General features: G+C 41.4%; 1 protein-coding gene across 2 annotated transcripts in view; it reads right to left on the bottom strand.

The window, feature by feature from the left end:
- The window catches only part of LOC113437917 (vascular endothelial growth factor receptor kdr-like), a 183,757-nt gene that overhangs the window by 28,745 nt on the left and 128,889 nt on the right, over positions 1-26,123 (bottom strand). Inside the window, exons 13-24 of one of the 2 annotated variants that reach the window (XM_026703127.2) lie at positions 24,606-24,899; positions 23,163-23,309; positions 22,871-22,996; positions 22,361-22,467; positions 21,093-21,228; positions 17,677-17,781; positions 12,795-12,911; positions 6,867-6,955; positions 4,138-4,303; positions 2,740-2,837; positions 1,518-1,640; positions 768-879 (exon numbers count right to left, since the gene is read on the bottom strand). In XM_026703127.2, the coding sequence (XP_026558912.1) occupies positions 768-879; positions 1,518-1,640; positions 2,740-2,837; positions 4,138-4,303; positions 6,867-6,955; positions 12,795-12,911; positions 17,677-17,781; positions 21,093-21,228; positions 22,361-22,467; positions 22,871-22,996; positions 23,163-23,309; positions 24,606-24,899 (1,620 nt within the window). The remainder of the gene's footprint in view (positions 1-767; positions 880-1,517; positions 1,641-2,739; positions 2,838-4,137; positions 4,304-6,866; positions 6,956-12,794; positions 12,912-17,676; positions 17,782-21,092; positions 21,229-22,360; positions 22,468-22,870; positions 22,997-23,162; positions 23,310-24,605; positions 24,900-26,123) is intronic. The other variant, XM_026703128.2, reaches the window with a different exon arrangement.

The following is a 26,123-nucleotide window of genomic DNA, read 5'->3' as shown; positions in this document are numbered from 1 at the left end:
ATAACAATTCTTTGGTTAAAAGATTACCCCCGACCCCAAGTCAGCTCCATAGCTGAGGCCGGACTCAACTTAGGTTTCTCTGCTGCTAGTCCAGCACCAGCCCACATGGGAATTGTAATGGGTGGGGTGTCCACAGCAGTTCACCCTCATCCAGTGCTCCAGATCAGGAATGAATGAATGAAACAGGCTGTTGACAGCAGATTGGCTGCAACACAGATTTTGTTGCTCTTTTAAGGGAAAAATGCCTTCCTTCTAGAAAAGGTTCCCCTCCAAATAAATGTGGTTTAGGATCCAATCTGGGTCGGATTAGCCTTCTGAGCTTTCGGACTTGTGCTGGAGCCCATCCCCAGGGAACCCCTCTCTCTCACCAGAATGTCTGCTTTGGGCTATTCTGAGCTGAGGACTTGACAGCACAAGGAAACAAGAGCCAGCGACTTAATAATCGGCCATCAACACCCCAATCAACAACTGAAAAGCCACATACAAAACCAGGCACCGCATAAATACTACGCACGGAATAGCTCAGAGCACATGTCTTCTGCTAGAGAGAAGTTCCCTGAGGATGGGCTGAAAGCTCGGAAGACGAAACATATGACTGACCCAGATTGGATCCTGCAACATTATCCTGGGACATGCATATGGGCCTTCTTTTGTCGTTTGGTCTGGTTAATTTCCAGCAGCAAATGTCCCCCTCAGATAGCCTTTTATGATATTAAGTGCAAGTACTTCTTCTACTTAAAATCCAAGCAAGGAAAAAACAATCTTACCTAGGGAAAATATTTCCCAAAGCAGCACGCCGAAGGACCAGACATCACTCTGAGTTGTGTAGATTTTGTCAAAAATTGCTTCTGGAGCCATCCATTTCAGGGGCAGCCTGGCCTGGGAAAGGAAAGAAGGACAAGGTTGCTGTGTGTATCCAAGATGGGCCAGTGTCCATTGTGGTGTGTTACAGTGCAGACTTTTGTACTTGCTTGTGACATTGTGATGCAAGTAAAAAAAGGTGGAGCTTATGTTGCAATGCTGTGGGATGCACATCGTGCCATTTTAGGTGGTATCCTTGTGGTTAGGAAAGAAGACCTAGTTGTGTTACCAATTTTAATTGGATATTAAATACATCGATCAAAGCATGCGTACCCTATTCAATATCCCAGGGACGAGGGAGGTGGGGAGCAGGGATGAATGACATTTGTGATTAATGCTGTCAAAAGGAGGTCAGATGTCAGGGTCGAAGAATCAAGAACGACACAGGGAGTTATTATTTCTGAGTAGTTTCCCTTAGTGTTCTCCACCTATAGACAGACTCTTGCCAGACTAAAGCAACTATCTGCATAACTACGCTCTAGAGTTGCTAGAGAGGAACCATTTCAAACCTCTTCCTGATGATCAAAATTTCCAGGCTCCTCTGCCTCTTTGTTCCATGGAAATCAGCCCCTCCCTCCTGGGAATCCAGACCATGTTCCACCGCATAAAGGGCACAACTGGGAAAAGGATTTTACGGCACCCAGCCCCATACTTACATCTCCTTTCCGCACATAATCAGGATCTTTGTATATATCTCTGGCCAATCCAAAATCACAAATCTTCACCACGTTGTTTTGAGAAAGAAGAATGTTCCTGGCTGCCAAATCTCTATGAATGCACTGGAATGAAACAAGAAACAAAAGGAAATCAGGAAAAAAATATGACTTTCATCACTAAGAAGATTTCTTGTGTGGGGTGATGGTCTAAAAAACCTGAATAGGGTGTCTCTGACTGTTCAATTGGAGCCCTGGTCATTTTTTCATGGGTGCCAGAGATAAAACTGTCATGTACCACCTGACACTTGGATATCATCTTGACCTTTTAGTCTCCACCTCCCTGGATGTCCCTGGATGTTTCTGCAGTTTAAAGTTCTCCAGTATCTTATGACATCTTAGAGAACTTCAGGAGGACCATCAGGTCATTGTCAAATTTTGACAATGAGTTTGTGGAATATCACGTGCTCTATGTATGAAACATTCCAGATTTAATTGTGGAATACATTGACTCTTAATGGGTTGGTTGGATACTGTGGAACAAGTTGGTTAGGATCAGGCCTACCTACATTTGGGTGTTATTTTTTGTGTAACTTTGAAATCAACTTCCTTGATTTCTGAACCCCTATGAAGCACCCCTTTCCAAGCAATGCACACTTTCAAGGGCTCCTATGATACTTCCATATAAAACAGGATTGCATTTTGCTAATTAAATTGTTGTCACAACTTCTGAATCTCATTCCATTACTTCCGCCTGATGGTTATACAATTATGTTTTCCCAATACTTATTAGTTCTTGTCTGAATCTAAAGAATAGAACTCCATTAGTTCTACGGATGCTTTGTTGAAATGTTGGGTGGCATTTAAAAAAGATTACTCATGATGATAAAGCACTAGAAATTACAAGAGGAAAACCAGGATCATGTCCAAAACGATTCTGGATGATGACTGGCTGGATTGATATGTAATATCCCAATAAATGAATGTAGTGACTGAGATGAGGTCCCAACCCGTTTTAGTTTAGGCTGGTACAGTGTTTCTCAACTTGGCATCTTTCAAGATGTATAGATTTCAAAGTCCTGGACTTCTTGTCAGCATTCCTGTTGCGTGGAATTGAGAGTTGAGATCCATACATCTTGGAATTTTGTGATGTTCGGAAAATACCAATTTAACCTGTTATGTGAATCCAGCCATAATTTTGGACGCCTCTTGCAACCAGACTTACTTTTCTTGAAGCCAGGAATTCCATTCCTTTAGCTACCTGGAAGCTGTAGCAAATCAAGTCCTCCAAAGTCAGAGGTCGCTTATAAAGATCTTCCGCATCTAGGAGAAAGCAAGGGATGATCTGAGCCAGAGGTGCAAAGGGGTATTTTCACAGTGAAGGCTCACCTAGATAGGATGGCCAGAGTTCTGCACTGAGGTTCCTTCCAGCCGGATGATTGCGTGTGTCCACAAACAGGCTAAGGTAGCAAGATCAAAAGCTACAAAATCAGAAGGCCAACCTTTGCTAAGAACATTGCTAAAAGGGAGGTTTTTAATTTCCCCCAAACTGTATTTGCAGGTGGATTTTCCCCTTTCTGGTGTAGACCAGAAGGGGGAAACTGGAAATCCAAAGAGACCAGAAACTGGGCAAACTTTCTGGAAATGGGAAAGAGCGAAGAGAAGAGCAACAGAGATGATTAGGGGGCTGGAGGCTAAAACATATGAACAACAGTTACAAGAATTGGATATGACTAATCTAATGAAAATAAGGGCTAACAAGGGCTGACATAATAGCAATCTTCCAATATTTGAAGGACTTCTAGAAAGACAAGGGGGTCCAACTATTTTCTAAAGCATCAGAAGGCAAGACTAGAAACAATGGATGGAAACTAATCAAGGAGAGAACCAACCTAGAACTAAGGAGAAGCTTTCTTTTTTTAAAAAAAAAGTTTTTTATTTTAACAACAAACAAGACAACATAAGACATACAACATAAAACTTAAAAACATAATCCTTCTTCATAAATTTACAAACAGTGTATCGGTTGGTTTATCACTTTTTTTTTTTGTGCATCCATTTCCTAAACGCTAATATAATTATATTACATAATAACTCATATTATCAATCAATAATTGTATAACCCAATATCATCACTAAGAAATTGTTTATCTATAATTTTATTCTCATACTTTAATGAGATAACTATAATTTACTTAATTTATTTTGCAATAAATCATAAGATCATACCAAATCTAACTTAATAAAGTTTTATAAAGATAATATAAAAAATATATATATCCTAAATCTAAATGTTCTATTATTATGTTTTATTATCTAACCATTGATAAAAAAGATCCCAAACTTCATAAAATTGTTTATCTTCTTGTTCTCTGATTTCAAATGTCAATTTACTCATTTCAGCACAATCCAATATTTTAGGAGAAGCTTTCGAACAGTGAGAACAATTAACCAGTGGAATGGCTGGCCTCCAGAAGTTGTGGTTCTCCCACTACTGGAGGCTTTTAAGAAGAGACTGGACAATTGATAAGGCCTCCTGCTCCAGGGTGGGACTGGACCTCCAAGATCCATCCCTTCCAATGTTATTATTCTATGTTCGATGAACCAGTAGATGTTCACTGACCTTCTTCTTCTGAATCGGAATCTGTGTAACTCTTGTCTTCAATGAATCCAGAGCTGGCAGAGCTACCTGTGCTGGCCACACTTTCCAGGCGCCTCTTAATTAGCTCTGTTAAGTCACTGATAGAGTCTTTCAATCCTTTCTCTGAGCAGTCTGGATTTTCTGGTGGCTAGAGAAGAAAAAGAACTCTTAAAGGAGCCCGTTATTATTCTTTGGCCAGGTTCAAACAACATGCTAAAGAGGAGACTTGGGTTTACAAAAGAGAGTGGTTGTTTTTGCATAACATGCTACTTCCATTTAAGTGAATCATGGTTTGCTTATGGCTCATAAATCAAGCTAGCACCCTATCTTGAAACTACACTATCCATTTCAGTTGATAGGAATGTTTTCATTTGTTAGCTACAACTTAATTAGGCATGAGGGCAATATAAAAACAATGATTAATTTTCCATTTTGAGTAAAAGTCTTCCTAGTGTCTAAAAAATGACATACATGGTTAGCTTTGGCCCCTGTAACACCCCTGGTTCTATGAGATGCATTGGTTGCCAGTCTGTTTCTGGGTGCAATTCAGGGTGTTCGTGATCTCCTTTAAAGCCCTTTGTGGCATCGGTCCAGGCTATAGAGCATGCTTCCTCTGGGATCCATCAGCCCAATTATTCCAGCTGGTGGATTCCTTCTCTCCCTTGCTGCTCTTCTGAGCTTGCGTGTTTTCTTGCAAACGTTTCATTACCCAGCATCATCAGTGCAAGGAAGGAGTGCTGTTTGTTTCTATTCTGGTGTCTTGCCAGTCTGTGTGGGAGGGGGAAGATTTTGGGATTCTTTGGTTAGGCTGTTTACTGATGGCTCTTCGGCAGTTTTTGTTAGTTGGGGTGTTGCTTACTTGATGGTCCTGTGAAGTTGACAGTGGAGTTAATCTGTGCTGATCTGGGTGCTGATTCCTAGTGGGAGGTGCTGGGGTCCTTTTTTTCTCTTTTGGGCTGGTTGATTGTCTGTTTTTTACAGTCTATAGAGGTTGTTAATGTCTCTGTGTCTATTGGCAGCTGATTTGTCAGAGTGCCAGGCTTCTAGAAATTCCCTGGCATTTTTGGACTTGGCCTGGTCTAGGAGGGTCCCATTTTCCCAATTGAAACTAGGGTTAAATCTGTCCCTGTGCTGTGAAATCAAAGAATTTTCGTCATACTTTCTGACTGCCAGTTGGTGTTCGTGGATGTGTCTGTCCCTTTGCGCCTGCCCTACAGAACATCTCGCACTCCCCAGTGTGAGGTTGATGCTGACCCTCATAACTTTGCATAAGAGCCTAAAGACCAGGCTCTGCCAGTTAGATTGGGGCTCCAATGGGGAAGCATCACAATGGGGATGGTTGTGTCAAGTGCCAGGGAAATCAGCTCAAATGGGTATAAAAATGTATTGCAAACTTAAGGTCTCTAAAAGAATCTGAACTACTAACAGCCCGTGAAAATCAACAGTAGATAAGAATCAAGGGAATTCAAGGTGAGTTCTCATGGTCAAGAAGGGACTCAAGACTCATGGCATGTTTGAACCCTCCCTCGGGCTCAGCCCAGTCATCTCCTACATGTTGATCGATTAACATCAGATCCCAAATCCCACTTCTGCCCCAAAGTGTTTGACTTTTGGTACTAACTTATTTATGTTTTTAGTTTATGTACAGGTAATCCTCAATTTAAACCACAATTGAGCCCTAAATTTATGTTAAGTGAGAAATTTTCTAAGTGAGATTTGCCTCATTTTACTGCTTTTCTCACCACATTTGTTAAGTGAATCACTGCAGTTCTTAAATTAGTAACACGGCTGTTAAGTGAATTTAGTTTCCCCATTGACCCACTGTGGTGCAGTGGTTAGAGTGCAATACTGCAGGCTACTTTTGCTGACTGCCAGCTGCCTGCAACTTGGCACTTCAAATCTCACCAGGCTCAAAGTTGACTCAGCCTTCCCTCATTCTGAGGTTGGTCAAATGAGGACCCAAATTGCTTGGGGCAACATGCTGACTTTGTAAAACACTTAGAGAGGGCAGTAAAAGCACTGTAAAGCAGTATATAAGGGCTATTGCTATTGCTCTTCCTTTTCTTCCTCCCTCCCTCCCTCCCTCCCTCTTTCCCTCCACCCATCCATCCATGGTGCACAGTGGTTAGAATGTAGTATTGCAGACTAACTCTGCCCACTGTCAGCAGTTCAATCTTAACCAGCTCAGAGTTAACTGAGGCTTCCATCCTTCTGAGGTGGGTAAAATGAGGACCCAGATTGTTGGGGGCAAGAGGCCGACTCTGTAAACCACTTAGAGTGAAGCACTATAAAGCGGTATATAAGTCTAAGTGCTAAGAGCGATTGCTGTTGACTTTGCTTGTCAGAAGATCACAAAAGGGGATCGTAGGATCTTGGGACACTGCAATTGTCATAAATGTGAATTGTCAAGCATCTGAATGTAAATCGCATGACCAAGGGGATGCTGCAATGGTCATAAATGTGAAAAATGGTCATAAGTCACTTTTTTTCAGTGCTGTTGTAACTTTGAACGGTCACTATATGAACTGTTGTAAGTTGAGGACTACCTATAGTGTTTATCTTTCACGATTGTGAGCCGCCCAGAGTTACCTTGAGGTAAGAGGGGTGACCAAAAGTTTTTACAAATAAATAAATTTACTCAAACCCAATCCATGAAGCTTCTCTCCGCCTGAAGTTTTTAAAAGATCAAGAAACTGGGGCAGGTATCTTACCTTGCATACAATGAAATCACCTCGCTTTCCCCGCAGGTAATTAGAGAGGTTTCCATACTTGCAATATTCTACAATGACCATCAGAGGACCTGCAGACAGGATCAAAGCAACGTTTACGAAATGATAACACATGGGAACATCATAGGGATAAGCAAAAGCTAGTAAACATCTCTCTTGCAAACACAGAAGGAAATGGGCAATGGATAAAAGAAGAACGAATCCAAGATCAGAAAACTGCGGCCAGGAAGTGAGAAACACACACTGGCTACTGGCCATAATTTCTGTTGAATGGCAGTTTTTACTTGCTGATGGGTGTTTGTGCAGATGTTACACCCCTCCCTGCTCTCCCTATTAGCGATCAAAGGTCTTACAGTTTGTCTCTCCCTCCTTCTGAACATGCCTCCTTGCCCCACGAACAGCAGTTACACGATTAATCAGCACCATTAGTTGCCATCAAAGACATCATCGTTTCCATTAATCAAGAGACTAACGTTAGAACTTGGCCCAGATAGGAGAGCTGTTTAGCTTCAGCCATTACGGACGATGCTGGGTAAATCTGAAGAATCAACACTATCAGAATATTTCTCCTTATTTCTAGGCTGAAGCTCTCCTTGATCAGTTTCCATCCATTATTCCTTATCTGGCCTTCAGGTGCTTTGGAAAATAGCTTGACCCCCTTCCTCCTCCCTGTGGCAGACCCTCCAATATTGATTGCTCTCATATCTCCCCTGGTCCTTCTCTTCCCTAGACTAGCCAAGCCCAGTTCCTGCAACCATTCATTGTATGTTTTAGCCTCCAGTCCCCAATCATCTTGGTTCCAACAATGGAATGTTATGTAGAAAGATGCCCTAGTTAAGGATCATGGGTTCTTGAAATGAGGTGGTCAATGAGGTGGTCAAAAAGAACAAGCCTCATTGGGGCACACCTGCAACATCACAACGCGCATACAGAAGGATTGATGCTTGCATTGAACTGGCACAATGGCGAATATTTATAGTTCACGGTTGAAACGGGTCCTTGGTGATCTCTAAGCTTGACTGTTTTCTTGCAGGGATTTCATTACCCAAGTTAGGTAACATCATCAGTGCTAGAAGGGAGTGGAGTTTGCAGAATGGATGAGAAGGAGAGAAGGAAAAGAAGGAGAAGGAGAAGATTTGTGAGATCTTTGGTGCTTTTTGAGCAAAGCTATTTTCTTGCAGACATTTCATTTCCTACATTAGGTAATAGCATCAGTGCAAATCCCATTCCTTACTAGCACTGATGATATTGCCTAATTAGGGTAATGAAACATATGCATGAAAACAACCAAGCTCCAAGGATGAAGGTGTGTGATGATGCTGACTTTCCCCCCTCAGATGCTATTGCCAAAGATGAAATCTGCTCCCAGACACTTTGAATCCAGCACCAACCTTCAGCTGTGGTCAAGCTGTTTGCTTATTTGTGATGGAAAGAGCAATTCATTAAATATGTAGAGAATGATATCAAATGAATATAATCTATTTTGGTTTCTGTTTTAGTTCCCTTTTTAATTGCTCTTGACTTGTCAAAGTGTTAAAAATATTGTCCATCCTGGCTCTGAATGTTGGAACTTGGGCAACTTAGCTCTGACTTTGGGCTAGTCACTTCTCACACCTCAACTTATTATGTAGGAATATGGTGACGGTAAAATGAATGAAGGAAGGAAAGGAGCATGCTGAGCTCTTGGGAAGCAACTGAGATATAAATATAATTTCTCTCTTCTCCTCTCGATAAGAACTTGCTTTTTCAACAGCGGTCAGCAGAGATCCAGAAATGAGCCCTTGGTGATGCCAAGATCAAAGCTAACGACATGTATTCCTTCTTTCATTTATTTATTTCTGTTCTGCCTCGGAACATTGTGACTCAGGCTGGTTTACATAATAAATCAATGCAAATGCAACTAGAGTCACAAAGGCAACCCAGGTTTACTATCTGCCCCACAATCCTTTTTGAGGGAGACGGTTTTTCCTCTATAGAAAGCAAGCAAAGTGAGTCACCTCTATTCTAATGGTAAAATAAACTTCTAGAATGGGGTCATCAGGGCTAAGAATCTCCCCATCCTTGCCCTATCACCAAAACTGAAATGTCCTTTTTGGGTGTTTTCAAGTCAGTCTTGATTCCTGATGTTTTCTTGCCAAGTTTTCAGAGGAGACTTTCTATTGTCTCCTTCTTAGGGTTGAGAGAAACTGACTGGAGCCATGTCCCCCAACTGGCTTTGTATCTAAGAGAGGAAAAAGCACGGAGTCTCCTGGTTTCTAGCCCAATGCCTCAAGCTCTATACTAAATTCAATCCTCAAATTATAGCTGTCATTAACTATATGAAAATGAAAGAAATGACAGCAGGTAGCAGCCAGGAAATCCTCCTACGTGCCTTAGGTTAGGAGGTCCAAAGGAGGTTGATGGCAAATCCTGTCCGTAGGGTTGCCAACAAACTAACATGGTCATGTCCATCTCTTCAAAATGATTGTTCAACTGCAGAGTTAACTATTTATTTACTAAATTCGTGCAATGCCCAAATCCCAGCAAATTGTTTTTTTCCTATGATATCCTCTCTGTATCCTATCCAATCAATATTGCAAAGGGGAATCTGGAGTCACCCTGTAGTTGTATGGGAATGGATCGATCATAGTAGAGCTGGAAGGGGCTTTGGAGGTCTTCTAATCCAACCCCCTGCTCAATCAGGAGGCCCAAGACCATTCCAGACAAGAGACTGTCCAGTCTCTTCTGAAAAGCCTTCGGTGATGGAGCAGCCACAACTCCTGAAGGCAAGTCGTTCCACTGGTTAATTGTTCCCACAGTCAGGAAGTTTCTCCTTAGTTCTAGGTTGCTTCTCTCCTTGATTAGTTTATGTCCATTGCTTCTTCTCCTGTCCGCTGGTGCTTTGGAGATTGGCTTGACTCCCTCTTCTTTGTGGCAGGCCCTGAGATATTGGAAGACTGCTAACAGCCCACCTGTCACAAAGTTTTCTTCTTATAGGAGAAAAAAAAAACTCAACTTCCTTAAATTATGTGATTTTTTTTGTTTGTTTGTTTGTTTTTTTGCCACTAGCAAGTTGTCCATTATCATGGACATCCGAGGTGTGTGGCCTGAGCCCTAAGGCTGCACATGAACCCTGAACCTGCAAAGTCTGTGGCCAAATTGGAATTTAAAATGTGATAGGAAGGGAAATGATTAAATGCCCGGAGAATCATTTCCCCATAACCATTAAATCTCCCTTTTGTTCCTTTCCTATTGACTCTTGCAGAATGCATCTTGCATTGCATAAGCCAAGTGCAGCCCAAGGCATGGAAAAACCCTTGCTTACCTTAACTACCTCATGTTTTGATTCTTATTTCTTTGGTTCACTCCATTTCCTCCCTTGCATTTACCCTATTTTGGTTTTTGAATGTAACTTATATAAAACTGAATGCCAATTGTTTCCTAATGTAGTGATTTTAGTAGAACTGCATTTCGTACTAATCTTCAGGGCTTACTTTCTCCTATTTTGGCCAATCAAAATATTTTCCTGCTCTTCTAATTGTTGTGCATGACCATTAAGTAATTTTCTTCCATTCTAAATCTTCTGAATGAAACTCACTGTGAGAACAACATCATGACTTTAATTAAACATACCCTGCAGAGGTTTTGGGAATGCCCCAAAGGATTCTTGTTTGTGATGGCAAGAAGCAGGAGAAAGGAGAGATTTTGGAAACACCTCCCCCAGGAGTTTCAGCTGAGGTTTCTCAAAATAAAGTGTCTTGGTTCCATGTCTTATCGTATCTTGGTGTGCAGAGAAGAGCAACCAAGAGGAAGAGGGGTCTGGAGGATAAACCAGGGGTGGGATTCACAAAAATTGTACTACCAGTTCTGTTGATGTGGCCTGGAGGGCATGGCTTGGAGGGCGTGTGACTGGGTGGGTTAAAAGAGAGAATCCCCTCTTGGAGCAGGGGGTTGGACTAGGTGACCTCCAAGGTCCCTTCTAGCCCTGGATTGCAGTGCTGTTTCAAAGCATCTTCTAAAGCTATGTCTAGTGCCAGGATTTGTGGTCCTCCCCTCCCTCCCTCCCTTCCTCCCTCCCCCCTCCCTCTCTCCCTCTCTTTCTTTCTTTCTTTCTTTCTTTCTTTCTTTCTTTCTTTCTGAGAAATTTTCTGAGAGTGAGAACAATTAATCAGTGGAAAGGCTTGCCTGCACAAGTGGTGGGTGCTCCAACAATGGAAGTCTTTAAGAAGAGACTGGAGAGCTGTTTGTGTGGAATATCTCTTGCATGAGCCATGGGTTGGGCTAGAAGACCTCCAAAGTCCCTTCCGGTCCTATGACTCTACGTTCTATGCCCTACCTTTCTTCTCTTCTAGAGTTACCAGCTTTGAACAAGACAAAGGGATCAATTATAGCTATGCATACAATCCACGACTCCTTTTCTTGATAGAGGGTAATTCGAGGAACTCCCCCTCCCAAGAAAAAACACTGTTGGAAAAACAAATCAGCCCTCCAACTTGGGACATTTCTCCTGCTTACTTCCACCCCCACAATGCCATTGCCTGCCGCAGTTGTCTTAACTCTATCATTTTCAACAGGAAAATCATATTGGGAAGAAAAAGAAGTATTATTATTACACACCTCCGTTCTAGTCTAACTGTGGGGATCCCAGTTTGGTCTATTTATGAAAGTTGCTATGTATTTAAAGAAATTGCGTTTCAAAAAATCTGCTGTATAGAATGCAATTGTCCTACGCCTCTTTCTCTGCAGCAATACCTATTCAGCTAGATCTTGGCTGCATTGTGAGATATATTCATTCAGGTACAATGGGCCTCATAAATACTTTATGAATGCTTTATAAACAGCGGGGGCTGCCTTTTTATGGGCTTCTCTGACAGAAAGGTTGGTATGTATGTGCAGGACCCCACCTTAATGTTGTTTAATTCATCACCTATCGGGAGAATCCTCCTTTCAGTACAGGTTTGTGGACTGATTTCTAAGTCCTGCATTAGTCATTTGCAGAAATTGGGTTTGGCTAGTCTTGAGAAAAAGGGGATTAGAAGGCAATAATGATAGCAATATTCCAGTATTTGAGAGGTTGCCATAAAGAAGAGGGGGGTCAACTTATGATCAGCTCTGAAGTGAAGGTGGCTTTGCTGCCTCATAATTGCCACAAACCCTGAGAGGGGAAAAAGAGGGGAAAGTAGATAGACTGGCTGACAGTCAAAACAAAAAGTTTTCTTGTGGGAACCAAGGTCATCCCAACAAGTGACAGTTGAAGGAGGAGAAGAGTGGCCAATCAGTCTGACAGCTACCTTCATTGACAATATGACTGGTGATATCTGGGAAGGGAAATATTTACTCTTTTGATTAGGGGGAAAACTGTGGGAAGTTTTAGAGTTGGTTTTCACTAGCTGTACTGATATGATGTATCCAATAAACATGTTCTTTGAGGAATTTACCTGCCTTGGAGTTCTGTTTTTGTTATTTGGACTGCTGACACTTATTTTCCAGAAGGCAGGACAAGAAATAATGGATGGAAACGAATCAAGGAGAAAAGCAACCTGGAATTAAAGAGAAACCTCTTAACAGTGAGGACAATTAACCAGTGGAACAGCTTGCCACAAGAAGTTATGGGTGCTTCATCACTGGAGGACTTTACGAAGAGACTGGACAGCCATTTGTCTGAAATGGTATTGGGTATCCTGCTTGAACAGGGGGTTGGACTAGAAGAACTTCAAGGTCCCTTCCAACTCTATTGTGATTCTGGTTCTGATTCTCAGCCCAACCCAACCCACAGTTGGGGGGAAAATTGTAGGAGGAAGGTGCTTTGGATACATTCACTGACTTATTTGTAAAAATAAAGGCAGGATAGAAATAAAAATCAATAAAAATAATATGAAAGTTTGGGGTTTTGTTTCAAGTGACAGAACCAAGGAATGAGCTAACACTCACCTCCAGGCTTGGTACAAGCCCCCAGTAGGTTGACCACATTTAGATGATGTCCAATGTGGATCAGGATCTTCAGTTCCGACATCAGGGCCTTGCACTCATTGGTCGTTGCACACTCTGCTTGAGAAAGAGGACACAAGCATGTTTATACCACAGGATATCAGCAATGGGAAGAGTCGAATCCTGTTTATGTTTGAAAGGGAAGCAAACATCGCCATGGGAAAAAACAAAGTACGCCCTGATCTCTTTTAGGTCTCTGTGTATTATTTCTCATCTGATAAGGCACAATTTCCTGCCTTGATCTTCTCAAAGGTTCTTATCTGCAAGGAGAAGTTGAGCTATTTTGGAAAACCTTTTCTGCTCCCAATTTCCTGCTAGAACAGCACAACAGAATGTTGACCATTCGTCAACTACGGAAGTTCTACAAGCTAAAAACTTTTTGTCCTCTAGAGGTCTACATACCATTGGAAATAATCTGGATGGCTGGAGATACCCAAAACATTTAGAGTCTTGGTTTTAGAGGCTGTTTTGAAGATCAGGATGATTTCCAGGACAGCCTAGATCTCCCCAGGAGATCAGAGTGTTCAACCATTCACAAGGTGGATTGAGTCAATCTTGGTGGAAAGAAACACCAACTTCATTCATTGCTTGAATTTTATTCATTATTGCTAATTCAGTCCCATAATGGTTTACATTATAATTTGGCTTCTCTTCATTTACTCTTGAATTAAATCTCCTTCACTGCATACCATTGACATGATTAATTTCCATTCAAGTTTACAGTTCAGTACGACCATCCAGAACAACTTTGAGGGTCCACTCAAGACTTTGAGAGTCTTCAAGAACTGAAGTTGGGTAGGTCTACTAGCAAAATATGGCCATAATTAGTGAAACTTAATTAAGCAAAGGCAGGAGCCCATTTCAAAATGGAAGCATATGAACAGCAATTGTGGGAATTGAGTATGTCTAGTCTAGTGAAAAGAAGGACTAGAGGTGACATGATAGCAGTCTTTCAATATCCAAGGAGTTGACACAAGGAAAAGGGGGTCAACCTATTCTCCAAAGCACCAGAAGGCAAGACAAGAGACAATGGATGGAGATTAATCAAGGAGAGAAGCCACTTAAAATTAAGAGAAACTTCCTAGCAGTGAGAACAATTAACCAGTGAAACAGAAGTTGTGGGTGTTCCATCACTGGAGCCTTTTAAGAAGAAACTAGACAGCCATTTGTTTGGAGTGGTGGAGGTCTCCTGTTGTAAAAGTCCTCCAAGGTCCTTTTCTACTTTGTTATTCTGTTTTACTCCCTTGGTTTCTGGCACATTTCTTTAGCTCTGTCTCTCATCCTCTTTCTCTCTTTAGATGTTTCTCCTTGTCTCTCTCCTTCTCTCCATGCAGAAAGCTTAAACAAATTGTTCCTTATTTCACTCGTAGAGAAAATTGCTTTCTTGAAAGTGGCCTTTTAAATTAGACCAAAAGCAGGCTGAGGAGTGCACCAATTATACACCTGTTCTTGGATTTGAAATATTAACAATAATTCTGGCAACATAATCCCATAATAGCTCAGTTTCTCACAATAAAGGTTGTTCATACCGATGACTTCCAAGAAAGAGCTAGAGATGGCGGCTGCTGAGAACTTTTCCTTAGAAACATTTATACTTTTCAAACAATTCATTCATTTGGCAAGTTGTAGGACGACTTTTTCCAGAATGTTCTTCCATATGGGATGATTCCAAATCATGGAGAAAAATGTGGGAAGGACCGTTGAAAATAGTGCTAAATAGAGAATAATGGCTATTCCTGATCCTCTTGGAAAGAAAATCGGAATGTTCGAAAAAAAATTGGATTATACATAAAAGGACAACAGAATAACAGAGGGCTGAAAAGAGACTTTGGAGGACTTCTAGTCCAATACTCTGCTCAGGCAGTGAACCCTATGCCATTCCAAGCAACTAGTGATCCAGACTCTTCTTAAAAGCTTCTACAACTTCTGAAGGCAAGGCGTTCCACTGATGAATTGTTCTGACTGTCAGGAAATTTTGCCTTATTTCTAGATTGCTTCTCTCCTTGGTTATTTTCCATCCGTTGCTTCTTGTCCTGCCTTCAGGTGCTTTGGAGAATAGCTTGACTCCTCTTCTTTGTGACAACCTCTTAGTTATTGGATATTAGATAAGGATGAGCAGATGATTGACCAAAAGTTATGCTAACATCTAGAGGTTTTGTATTGTGAAGCAACAGAGGCTTCACAACAAAATGTAATTAATTGCAGCGATGAAAGAAATCAGTCCATCCCTCATCTAGGTTGACAAAAACCCACAATATATTTTAAAACCTACTATTCCAAGCAATTAATATGCTAAACAGTGTATTTATTCATCAAATATCTGTAGAGAGACCTGGTATGTAAATGTCATTAGTTGATTCCAGATGGCTCAAATCTTGTCACCGGAAAGAAAATAAATTTGTTTAATGTTGGCAAGGTTTGTGCTCCTCGTCCTTAACATACTTCCTTTCTTATTTCTTTAAATACGTAAGGGTTAAGGTATTTAGACTACTAGAAATTCATCCATATGAGTAGAAAAGATACATACCTTTGACTGATCATCTACCATTCATTGTTTGGGCTGCTTCCATGCTAAGCTAGATTTCTTTACAAGATCTTCTGCCTTGGGCAGGATTTGGACTAGAAGATCTCCAAGATCTCTTCCAGCCCTGTGATTCTGTGATTTGCCTCTAATTGCTTTAACTTGGTTAATCTCTCTAACACTGAACCCCTTTCAGTCATTAAGAAACAAGAGGATTTTTATTCCAGCTTCACTCAGTTTGCCGAATCTCTCTGTATGTTTGTTAATGCAGTATGTTGGAAACGAGGGAATAACTCTGATTGGCTGGACATATTTACAGCATCTAACCTAGTGTTTCTCAAATTTGGCAGCTTGAAGACCTGTGGACATCAACGTCCAGAATTCCCCAGCCAACCGATTCTGGGAGTTGCAGTCTGCACGCCTTCAAGTTACCAAGGTTGAAAAACACTGATCTAACCTCTGGCATGCTAGAAGCTAAACTTGGATCTTGTGCATGCAGAACCTGCTCCTGTCCATTAGCTCAGGCCAACACTCATGTGCTTTGGGCAGAGAGTGTCCTTGTGAGCTTTCTAGAGAAGCTCTACACATAGGCATCCCTAGTGGCCAACTCAACAAGGTACTTCGTGTTGCCCCTTTGGAGGCTGACCTGTACGGGACATCACTGACAAGGAACCATGGCAATAGACTTTCATCATGTCAGGAATTCAAAGCTAGAGGTTTCAGAGTCATCAATGGACTCAGGATCAGTTTCCATACAGATGCCCTGGAAGTTTCAGCATCTGGCTGAGAGCAATAAAATCAGTCTTGAATCCAAGTCTGCAGGGATGCCATTATGGTACCTGGCATTATATCACCTGCCATCACACATTATTTACATGTTGGGTTGGGAAGAGGCAAAGAGCCATGAGTTGCAGCCCTAGAAGGGGAAAACTATACCAATGGGTGCTCTTAAATGGAGACCATGCTTAGAATGCTTTCTTGGCGTGGTTATCATGATGGAGAGCTAGTTGTTTCTAGGAAGGTTAGAGGGTGGATGTGTCCAGTCTCAAAATATCTGAGAGCAAACTACCTCTTCTGTCTCCCTGGAATGATGTCTTCCTGACCCACCTTTTTTCTGTGTATGGTCCTTCAATTGAAGCAGCAAACCTAACAGAATAATCGAGTGGGAAGGGACCTTTGAGGTCTTCTAGTCCAACTCAAACAGGACACCTTATATCATTCCAGACAAATGGCTGTCCAGTCTCTTCTTAAAAGCCTCCAGTGATGGAGCATCCACAGCTTCTGAAGGCAAGGTTGGTTAATTGTTTTGGTTAATTGTTTTCACTGTTAGGAAATGTTTAAATATCTTCTTAGTTCTACGTTGCTTCTCTACTTTCCATCCATTGTTCCTTGCCTTGCCTTCTGTTGCTTTGGAGAATAGGCTGACCCCTCATCTTTGTGGCAGCCCTTCAAATATTGGAACACTGCTAACATGTCAGCCCTTCAGTCACCTAGTATTTTTATTTATGAGAAAGTCTTGTGTAGGTTCCAAAAACACAACTGTAAATTCTTTTTAAAATGTGGCAAGGCTGACGTTAGTTTCCTACATTTACCCCCCACTAAAAGCTACTGAAAATCTGGGATGAAGAGATTTTTGGGGCATAAATGTGAGAGAAGGTGATAAGCTACTGAAATTGCTTTGTACTTTTCTCGATGAAGGAGGAAGTCATTTCTTCGTATATCTTTTTTTCCCTTTATATGACTTTTCCTTTCCCTCTTTTTTCTTTCTGTACTTTTTATTTTTTTCTTAGTTTGGATTAATTTTTTACCTTTGCATTTTTATGTTGCAACAAAAATTCCAGTAAAAGAGAAAATATTTGTAGCTCAGGGTTGAAATGAGGGGTCCTTGGTGCTTCTGAGTTGTTTGTTGCAGATGTTTCATGACCCAATTAGGTAACAACATAATCAGTTCTAAGGCTGACTAGCTGACTAGCACGAATGAAGTTAACTAATAATGAAATGTCTGCAAGAAAACAACCCAGCTCAGAATGCAATAGAAGTTATTATTAAAAAATGAAAGCTACTGAAAAACAATACAGCCAAATCAGGCAGGATACTCAAGGACATAACGGTAGGCACCAAAGTGCCAGAGGCCATATTGCCCATTCCACTCCAGAGTTACCGTAAGGAAGAGAGAGGGAAGAATAATAAAACAGACACCATCCTTCCTTATTCTATTTTCAACTGCAATGTTTCTGTGACACAAGCGACACAATCGGCTTTGGGTTTTCGAAGGAACGGTTGAGGAGTCTGAGAGAAGTGTACCTTTAAGCATTTTAACAGCCACTGTTTTGCAGGTTGACGATTTATCTATGCCAAAAGCAGATGCTTCCACCACTTTGCCAAAAGCACCATGACCCAGAGTTTTACCTAGAGAAGCAAGAGGAAAGAGTAAGCCCGGGCAGCACCCACAACCCCAGGCACTGAAGAGAAGGAAGCCGGCCTGGGACAAACACTCACTGAGACCCCTCACCATGGCCAACTCGCCGCAGAGCAAGAGTTACACTAAGGTTGAAGAAGTGATGGAATATAACCATTAAAGAAAGGATGCCAAAGGAGGGACAAAATGAAATGTGAATGACAAACATTTTTAAAAAATTAAATCATTAAACTGAATAATTGAATTGTCCTGTGGTGAGTTATCGCTCAGTGAGTTGTCCCATTCCGAAGCAAGTTTGGGTGTAGCAAAACCAACGGAGGATCCTGCTTTGCAGCATTCCAGTTCTAGCATAAAAGAAGCTTGTTCTGCAAAAACAGATTTACAAAGTGAAAAAGATTCCTCTAATTCCACTTGTTTTGCACTATTTATTGCTTCTTCCACCCCCCTCTGTTTCGCAGCATTGATTCTTGCTTTTGCAAAAATAACCCTTGACATTTTTTTTCTGAAGATGTCTCACTTTCAAATATAAATCTCTAATCATGCTGGGGAAAAGAAAATCATCCTTGTTTATTCAAAGATGGAAGGAAGGAAACATTGTGATATAAACATCATTAAGATGTAAACATCATAATATCCAGGCATGACTTGCCTTTGTTCCTTTTTTCCTTATTTTTCATTACTCTATATTTTAATTTTGAGATTGTGTTGATCATTCCCTGCTGTTGTATGCATTTTTAATAGGTTGCATAATAAAATGGATTTTTTTAAAAAAATTCAGATGATTATTAGATTGTGGAAGCCAACAACATGGCAGAATGCTCTCCCCAAAATTTCTTAGGTTTTTTGCCTTTGAATATTTCTTTTTGAAGGTTCATCGGTATATTTTGTAACCAAACAGTCAATATTTTCCAGAAAAGGAAGGGAGGAAGGAAGCTCAGAAAGATGGGTTCTGCTCCCAACAGCCCAGCCTGTACTTTCTTTGAATTTGCAAAGAAAATTGATGTAAAAAATGCATGCAAGAGAATCCATTCCATTTGGGTTTTTTTGCGAACTATTAGAGTCCCGATAACATGCAGCAGAAACTCTGCGCCACATGTTAGAACATATGTATAAACTGAATTTATAAACATATGAAGTAATACAAAACACAGAGAGAAAAAGACACACAATCAAAGGTTCGTAAATTTCAGGGAACATAAAAACCAGAATCATTTCCAAAATTCAGAAAAGCTTGCAAAATTGTGCATTGCTGAAAAGCTTTGCATGCACCCCCCAACCTTTATTATTCAGTGAAATAATTTTGTTTTTAGTCCTCCTCTTCTTCCTCCTACCAAAGATTGGTAATCAGGTAGATCTAAACTGTTTTTACATCCATTGGGAATAGTAAATTCGTGGGCCAAGTATTAACATATTAAGGACGCTTAACAATGGGAAAGTATTATAGCAAGCTGACATTTCATTGAGAAGAAGTGGTGTTTTTGAAAAAGAGAGACTGCTGGATTGGATAAAATCCCAGGATTAATCTTTGTGTTACAATTAGTGAACCATAAATGACTGAAAAATTATTCTTAGCCTTTTGCACTCTGCAGAATATTATGGGATTTGGAGATACTTCATAAAAACTTTATGACCCATATCAGGTTCACTCTGGCTGGAAAGAATGACTTTCGATTTATGAATACATGAATTGTTCACCAAAGTAAGAGACTGAATTTGTGCTTGAAATAGAAAACACATCACTAAAATTTCATTTAAAAAAAGAAAAGTGGGCAACGAGGCCAGGTAGTCTTCGACTTTTGACTTATGACCAAAATTAAACCCAGAATTATGGTCGTCAATCATGGTGGTCATTAAGCAGGTCATCACATGAGCATGCCTGATTAATTTTGCAGAAGCCATTAAGCAATTGCCACAGTGAATGTGGATGTTAGTTTTCCTCAACGGATGCGTTTTACCTGAAAGTAAATGCTCAAAACTGGCAAAAAAAAAAGAAAGAAACCCTTGGTCATGTGACCATGGGATGCTGCAAACAACCATAAATGAGAGTTGGTTGCCAAGCACCCAAAATGTAATCACATGACCGTTGTGATCTGTCATAACTTTGAACGGTCACTAAGCATCTGGTTGTTAAGTGAGGACTATCTATATGAAATAGATATAGGTAGTCCTTGACTTACAAAAATTTGTTTAGTGACAGTTCAAAGCTCCAATGGCGCTGAAAAAAAGTGACTTACAACTGTTTTTCACACTTACGACCATCCCCATGGTCACATGAACAAAATTTGGATGCCTGGCAATTGGTTCATATTTATGACGATTGCAGTGTCCTGGGATCATGTGATCAGCTTTTGTGACTTTCTGATAAGCAAAGTCAATAAAGGAAGCCAGATTCACTCAACAACCATGTTACTAACTTTAACAATTGCAGTGATTCACTTAATAACTGTGGCAAGTAAAGTCGTAAAATGGGGCAAAATTCACTTAACAAATATCTCACTTAACCACAGAACTCTTGGGCTTAACTGTGGTTGTATGTCGAGGACTACCTGTACCTTGTCATCTCTATCTCAGTCTCCCTGCCAATCTTCAGCTCTAGCAGGGAAAGGAATTTTATTCAATGTCCTTCAAGACAGAGATGAGGTCTAACAAATCTATTCTGCATGAAGCTGAAGACATCCCTTAGACAGAGACAGATGACACGGTCTCTTTCAAATGTTTTGGGATGACAATTCCCATCATCATTCATGCAAAACATCTGGAAATCATCTGGCTGACCACCTCTCCTGTAAACAATGGATCCAAGTCTTTATCATTGTGCTGAATCCAATGACGTACAGATAGACTATTAGTTGTCAAATCAATCCCAGATGTGTTCAACTACAACTGCAAATTGCCAGCCAGCAGAGTTGCTAGGAATTCTTGGAAGGGAGACTTAGGCAGCAATCCAGCACTATTCAAGGTCAAGTCAAAGAGAACTTGGCACAGCCAACTCATTGTGGCCAAGTTACTCTCTCTGGGACAACTTGCCACAGAACTAGAGTTATGCTAATACCAAGGAAATGGTGGAACGGAATCATTAAAGAAAGGATGCAAAAGGAGGGAACAAAATGAAATGTGAATGACAAAAGCTAAAGTAACGTTTGAATTATTTTAAATACTTAAATTGAATTGTTGAATTGTCCCACAGGGAGTTCTCCAGGGGTGAGTTGGCTGCGGCGAGTTGGTCATGCCAAGTTGTCTCATTCCATTCAAGGTCACACACACACCCCCCAACTCAGAAGCTTCCCAAGATCCCACATACCCAGCCTCAGCCGATCCCTTGGGAACTCCCATTTGTTGCTGTCGTAAGGTAGACGTTCGCACTGCTCATCCAGGGGCATCTCCTCTGGGTCCATTATGATGGACAAATATCCAGTTTTAATATCGGTGGCATCCGGCTGAAAGAAAAAAAGAAACTCCCTAAGATCAGAATTGGAAGAAGATGGATGGAGCCGATGAACAGAGAATGAGGTCAATCAAAAGGCAGGAGCTTCATCCCCTCCAAAGGTTTGGAGAGATGGCTCTTCTTCCTCCCAAGAAGCATGAAGACCATGTTCCACTCCTTTTCATTCACCATCATTCTTTTTACAATTACATGATGCGCAAGGACTGTATAGGCTTGCCTTGTCATCTATAGCAAGTTCAATGGATTTCCAGCCAACTGGACATGTTGGCATTCTATTCCAGCCTTGCTTGGACTTTCACTTTCACCCTGCTGTTGACAGAGTCAGGAACTGATTAACCCACCGAACAAGGGTTAGCAGAAGGATGTGTTCGGGAAATGAATCCCTGCAAGTAGAGCTCAGAAATGACAGAGATGTAGAATTTGCACTTGGGAGACAATTCTCTTCCCAAAAAGACTTCCAAAACTTTCAGAAGTGGTACAGGTAGTCCCTGACTTACAGCCACAACTGAACACTACATTTCTGTTGCTAAGTGAAATATATGTTAAGTGAATTTTGCCCCATTTTTGCCCCATGACCTTTCTTAACACAGTTATTAAGTGAATCACCGTAACTGTTAAAGTTAGTAATATGGTTGTTAAGTGAATCTGGCTTCCCTTATTGACTTTGCTGGTCAGAAAGTCACAAAGGGGAATCATATAATCCCAGGACAGTGCAATTGTCATAACTATGAGTCAGTTGCCAAGCGGCCAAATTTTGATCTTGTCATCATGGGGATTCTGTAATAGTTGTAAGCGTGAAAAATGATCATGTCACTTTTTTCAGTGCTGTTTTAACTTTGAAGGGCCACAAAATGAACTGTCTACAGGACTACCTGTATTTTCAAAAATGTGAGAGATGGACAAACTGCCTCTGTTTGAATCATCAAAGTAGCCATCTCACCCCCGCCCCCGAATCACATGATTTCGAAGCTGCCTTCAGCTGGTTCTGCAGGACTAAACAGCTGTAGGTGAAGGAAGATTTTTCTCTGTCATTCGTGGCACTATAGAAATTGACTACGGAATGGCTTTAGTTCTTTCAGCATCTAGATTCATTTCTAAGCCTAAAACATGAGGATCAAACTTACTTTTCTGAGTTTTCGTATGAAGAGGGTCAGAAGGAGCCAAAAGAGAGTGGCTGCTAAACCAGTGCAAACCAAGATGATAACTTCTATGTTGGATTTTTCTTCGGAGCCTGAAAAAGACACACATGAGAAGATTTTGACTCCAGATCCATTAAGCCACTCCATCAAGCTTCCTTTGCAATGAACCATCCCTGGATTTGATAGCTTTGGGCTGTTTAACAACAGTTAAAAGTCATGAGGTATTCCTTCTCCACCCCACTAACCTGCTTTCCAGCTCCATTCTCCTGTGCAAGGCAACAAAAGAAGACCCAGCCGATCAGTTGGGAGTTGGTAGGCAAAGAATAGATGGGGGCTGCCACCAGTCAGAGGTGGGATTGGCCGATTCTACGAACTACTCAACATTCCCGCTACTGGTTCTGCAGAACTGGTCAGAACCTGCTGAATACCCACCTCTGCGTTTGTAGTCCCAGCATAAACTGTTCGAGACAAAACGTTTCGTCTTGCACCTCTCACCTTCTATTTTAATAAATGCTCGAGTGCTGTCTTGGCCCATCTCGTTGATCGCTTGGCATTCATAATGACCCTCATCATCCTTCTTCACTCGTTCAATCACCAAAGTGTTGTTTTCCATGGAAATTCCTGGAAGAAGGAAGGGGATGCGGGACAGAGGGGAGAAGGGAGCTTTATTTTCAGTGCATCGTGTATTAGAGCAGGGGTCCCCAAACTTGGCAAGTTTAAGACTCGTGGACTTCCACTCCTAGAAAGAAAGAAGCAAGACTAGAAGCATCCGCCTCGGGAGGCTCACCTGAAGCAGGGGCGATGCGGTGGCCATTTTTCAGCCAAGCAATAGCAGGTTTGGGGATGCCATTGACTTTGCACTCCAGAACTATGGTCCCACTCACATTAACCTCCAAGTCGGTAAAGTTCTCCATAATGTAAGGCACCGTCTTAACTGCAAACAAAGGGAAAATGACAGATTTCAACACCAAAAGCTTTGCACTCCTGTGGTCACCGAGGCAACCCTGAACAAAAGAAAATAAGAAAATTATAAAGATCAAATCAACTCTGCTTGGACACCACAGATATTTAAAAGTAAATGTTGCCTAGAAAAAAAAATTAAATTGTTACTATGAAAATGAACAAGCTCCTCCTCTTCCTCTACCATAAAATGTTCCAAAAGTTATTAGTCCTCAAGATTCCAAAGCTAAATACCAATTCAATTTATAATATCTGCTCAACATCTATGCTTTTTCCTTTTCTCCCCATTAAGGAATGAAATCTGGGACCCCATTCCCCTCTCCAATCCTGACCCCAAAAATAACGTGTGGTGAGTAAAAATTGTGGGTTTTTTAAAAAATAATGACTCATCTCAGTTTAATTATGAACTTTCAGAATGAAAGTAACTTTACAAGGCAGGTTTTGCTTCTCCCAATTGTGTCTCTTCTCAAATGTCCGTGGTTCCCTGGGCCTTCTGATGAGATATTTTGTTCACCAAATTAATCCTGTTCTATCTGATTTTTTAAAACTAACATAACTGACTTACATCGTTTCTTTCTAGAAAATTTTCCTTTTATTTCTTTGTTCTTCACAAGTTGAAGAAATTCTATCATTTCTACTGATTTGATTCCATCTCTAGTACTAATTGCATCTGACTTCCTACCAGAAATTAATGATGGTAAATTTGCTTGATTGGTATGTTTCTGCCTAATTATCCAAACACATGGAGATAGCTAGAATTTGAGGATCAATTTTGCAAAGGCTGTCCCGTTATGTAAATAGGAATATTGCCAAAATAATAGCTGCATATAAGTTGGAATATTGCCGAAATTGCCTTGTTTGGAATTTTGCAATGCTGTAACTCAAAACTGCTCATAAATAAGTCCGTATGATGGAAATGTTAGAAAAAAACAGCATTCTCTTAGAGCAGAGGTCTTCAAATCTGGCAACTTTATGGACGTCAAATCCCAGAATTCCTCACCCAGCATGGCTGTCTCAGGATTTCTGGGGATTGAAGTCCACAAGTCTTAAAAGTTGCCATGTTTGGAGCCCATATATTAAAGCAGAGATTCTCAGTTTCAGCAACTTTTTAAGATGTGCAGACTTCAGCTCCCAGAATTCCCCGGCCAGAATTCTGGGAGTTAAAGTCCATACATCTTAAGAGTTGCCCAGGCTGAAAAATACTATAATAGAGAAAATATAGGCCACATGCCGGCCAAGAGCACGATGGGGCAGGTTTTGGCATTCTTACATTTTATGCTGAGCATGGTGCTTTTCTCCAGCTGCTTAGTGCGGTTGTGGTAGCTTGAGGCTCGGCACTTGTAAAGCCCTGCATGAGCCTGGGAGACATTATGGATGTTCAGCACTAAGGAGATGGTATAGTTGTCCACCTTCTCCTGGGTGAGAGAGGTGGGGACTTCCTGCAAGGTGGGGTCATACCAGGTGAGGTGATCGTAAAGGTACTTCGAGCACTTGCAGGTCATCTGGACGTGACTGGTCACAATAGCTGTCATTTGGGAGTTGGCCTCTAGGCTGGATTGCATGTCTGCAAGAAACAGCAGAGAGAAGGAGGCCAATCATTTGGACCCAGGTGGAGCTGAGTCAGCGGTGGGATTAAAAAAAAAAAACTACCATCGGTTCTGTGGGCGTGGCATGGCGGGCGTGGCAGGAGGAAGGATACTGCAAAATCCCCATTCCCTCCCCATGCCACTAACCTGCTTTCCAGCTCTGTTCTCCTGTGCAGGGCAACAAAAGGAGAGCCAGCCAATCAGCTGGGACTCGGGAGGCAGAGGAGAGATATTGATATTTTCTGGTTCTCCGAACTACTCAAAATTTCTGCTACTGGTTCTCCAGAACTGGTCAGAATCTACTGAATACCACCTCTGAGCTGAGTAGATGGGGGACTTCCTTGTTTCCACCCCTGAGAAGGAGGCTTCAAAATACAGGTAGTCCTCGACTTATAACCACAATGGAGCCCAAAGTGTCTGTTATGCAGTGAAACATTTGCTAAGTGAGTTTTGCCCCATTTTATGACCTTTCTTGCCACAGTTGTTAAGCAAATCTCTGCAGTAGTTAAGTTAGCTGTTAAGTGAATCTGTCTTCCTCAAGGACTTTGCTTGTCAGAAAGTCACCCCAGGGGATCATATGAACCAGTTGCCAAGCATCTGAATTTTGATCACGTGATCAAAGGATGCTGCAAAGACGTAACTGTGAAAAAATGGCCGTAAGACAAATTTTTCAGTGCTGTCGTAACTTTAACCAGTCACCAAATAAACTATTGTAAGTCGAGGAGTACCTGAACAGTGGAGAACAGTTGGAGAACATGTCGTGGGCACTTCCACAAAATGGTGACAAATAAGGAAGTGGTTTAGCAGAAGGCTCTTCTGCGTGGTAGATACAACTTCCAAAGTAAGTGTTGTTGAGCTAGAGCAGCCCATTGCGTGGCCTGCAGTGGGCCTCAAGGGCTGGCTTTCAAGAGCCCCCAAACCAGAAGGGGAGCCCCTGAGCAAAGAGTCTTTCCCACCCCGCCCTCTACAGAAGGGAGGCACGGAGAGCAGCATTAGAGGATTGGAAAGACCTAGTTAACTCGCTTCTGCTCACATCAGAAATGCAAAAGCAGTTGTAAAATATGGAGTGCTCTTTGGTGTGGAGGGCAGAGAGGAGGAGGAGGAGGAGGAGAGGCAAAGGAAAGAAGAGGAGAAGAAGAGGAGGGGAGAGAAAGAGGAAAAGAAGAGGAAAAGAAAGGAAGGAGGAGAGGAGGAGGAGGAGA

The sequence above is a fragment of the Pseudonaja textilis genome, chromosome 12 (genome assembly GCF_049901715.1).
Source record: "Pseudonaja textilis isolate UNSWEBS1 chromosome 12, rPseTex1.2, whole genome shotgun sequence".
NCBI classification, from domain to species: domain Eukaryota; kingdom Metazoa; phylum Chordata; class Lepidosauria; order Squamata; family Elapidae; genus Pseudonaja; species Pseudonaja textilis.
Note: the sequence above shows the minus strand (reverse complement) of the source record. Positions and strands in the feature narration are given on the sequence as shown.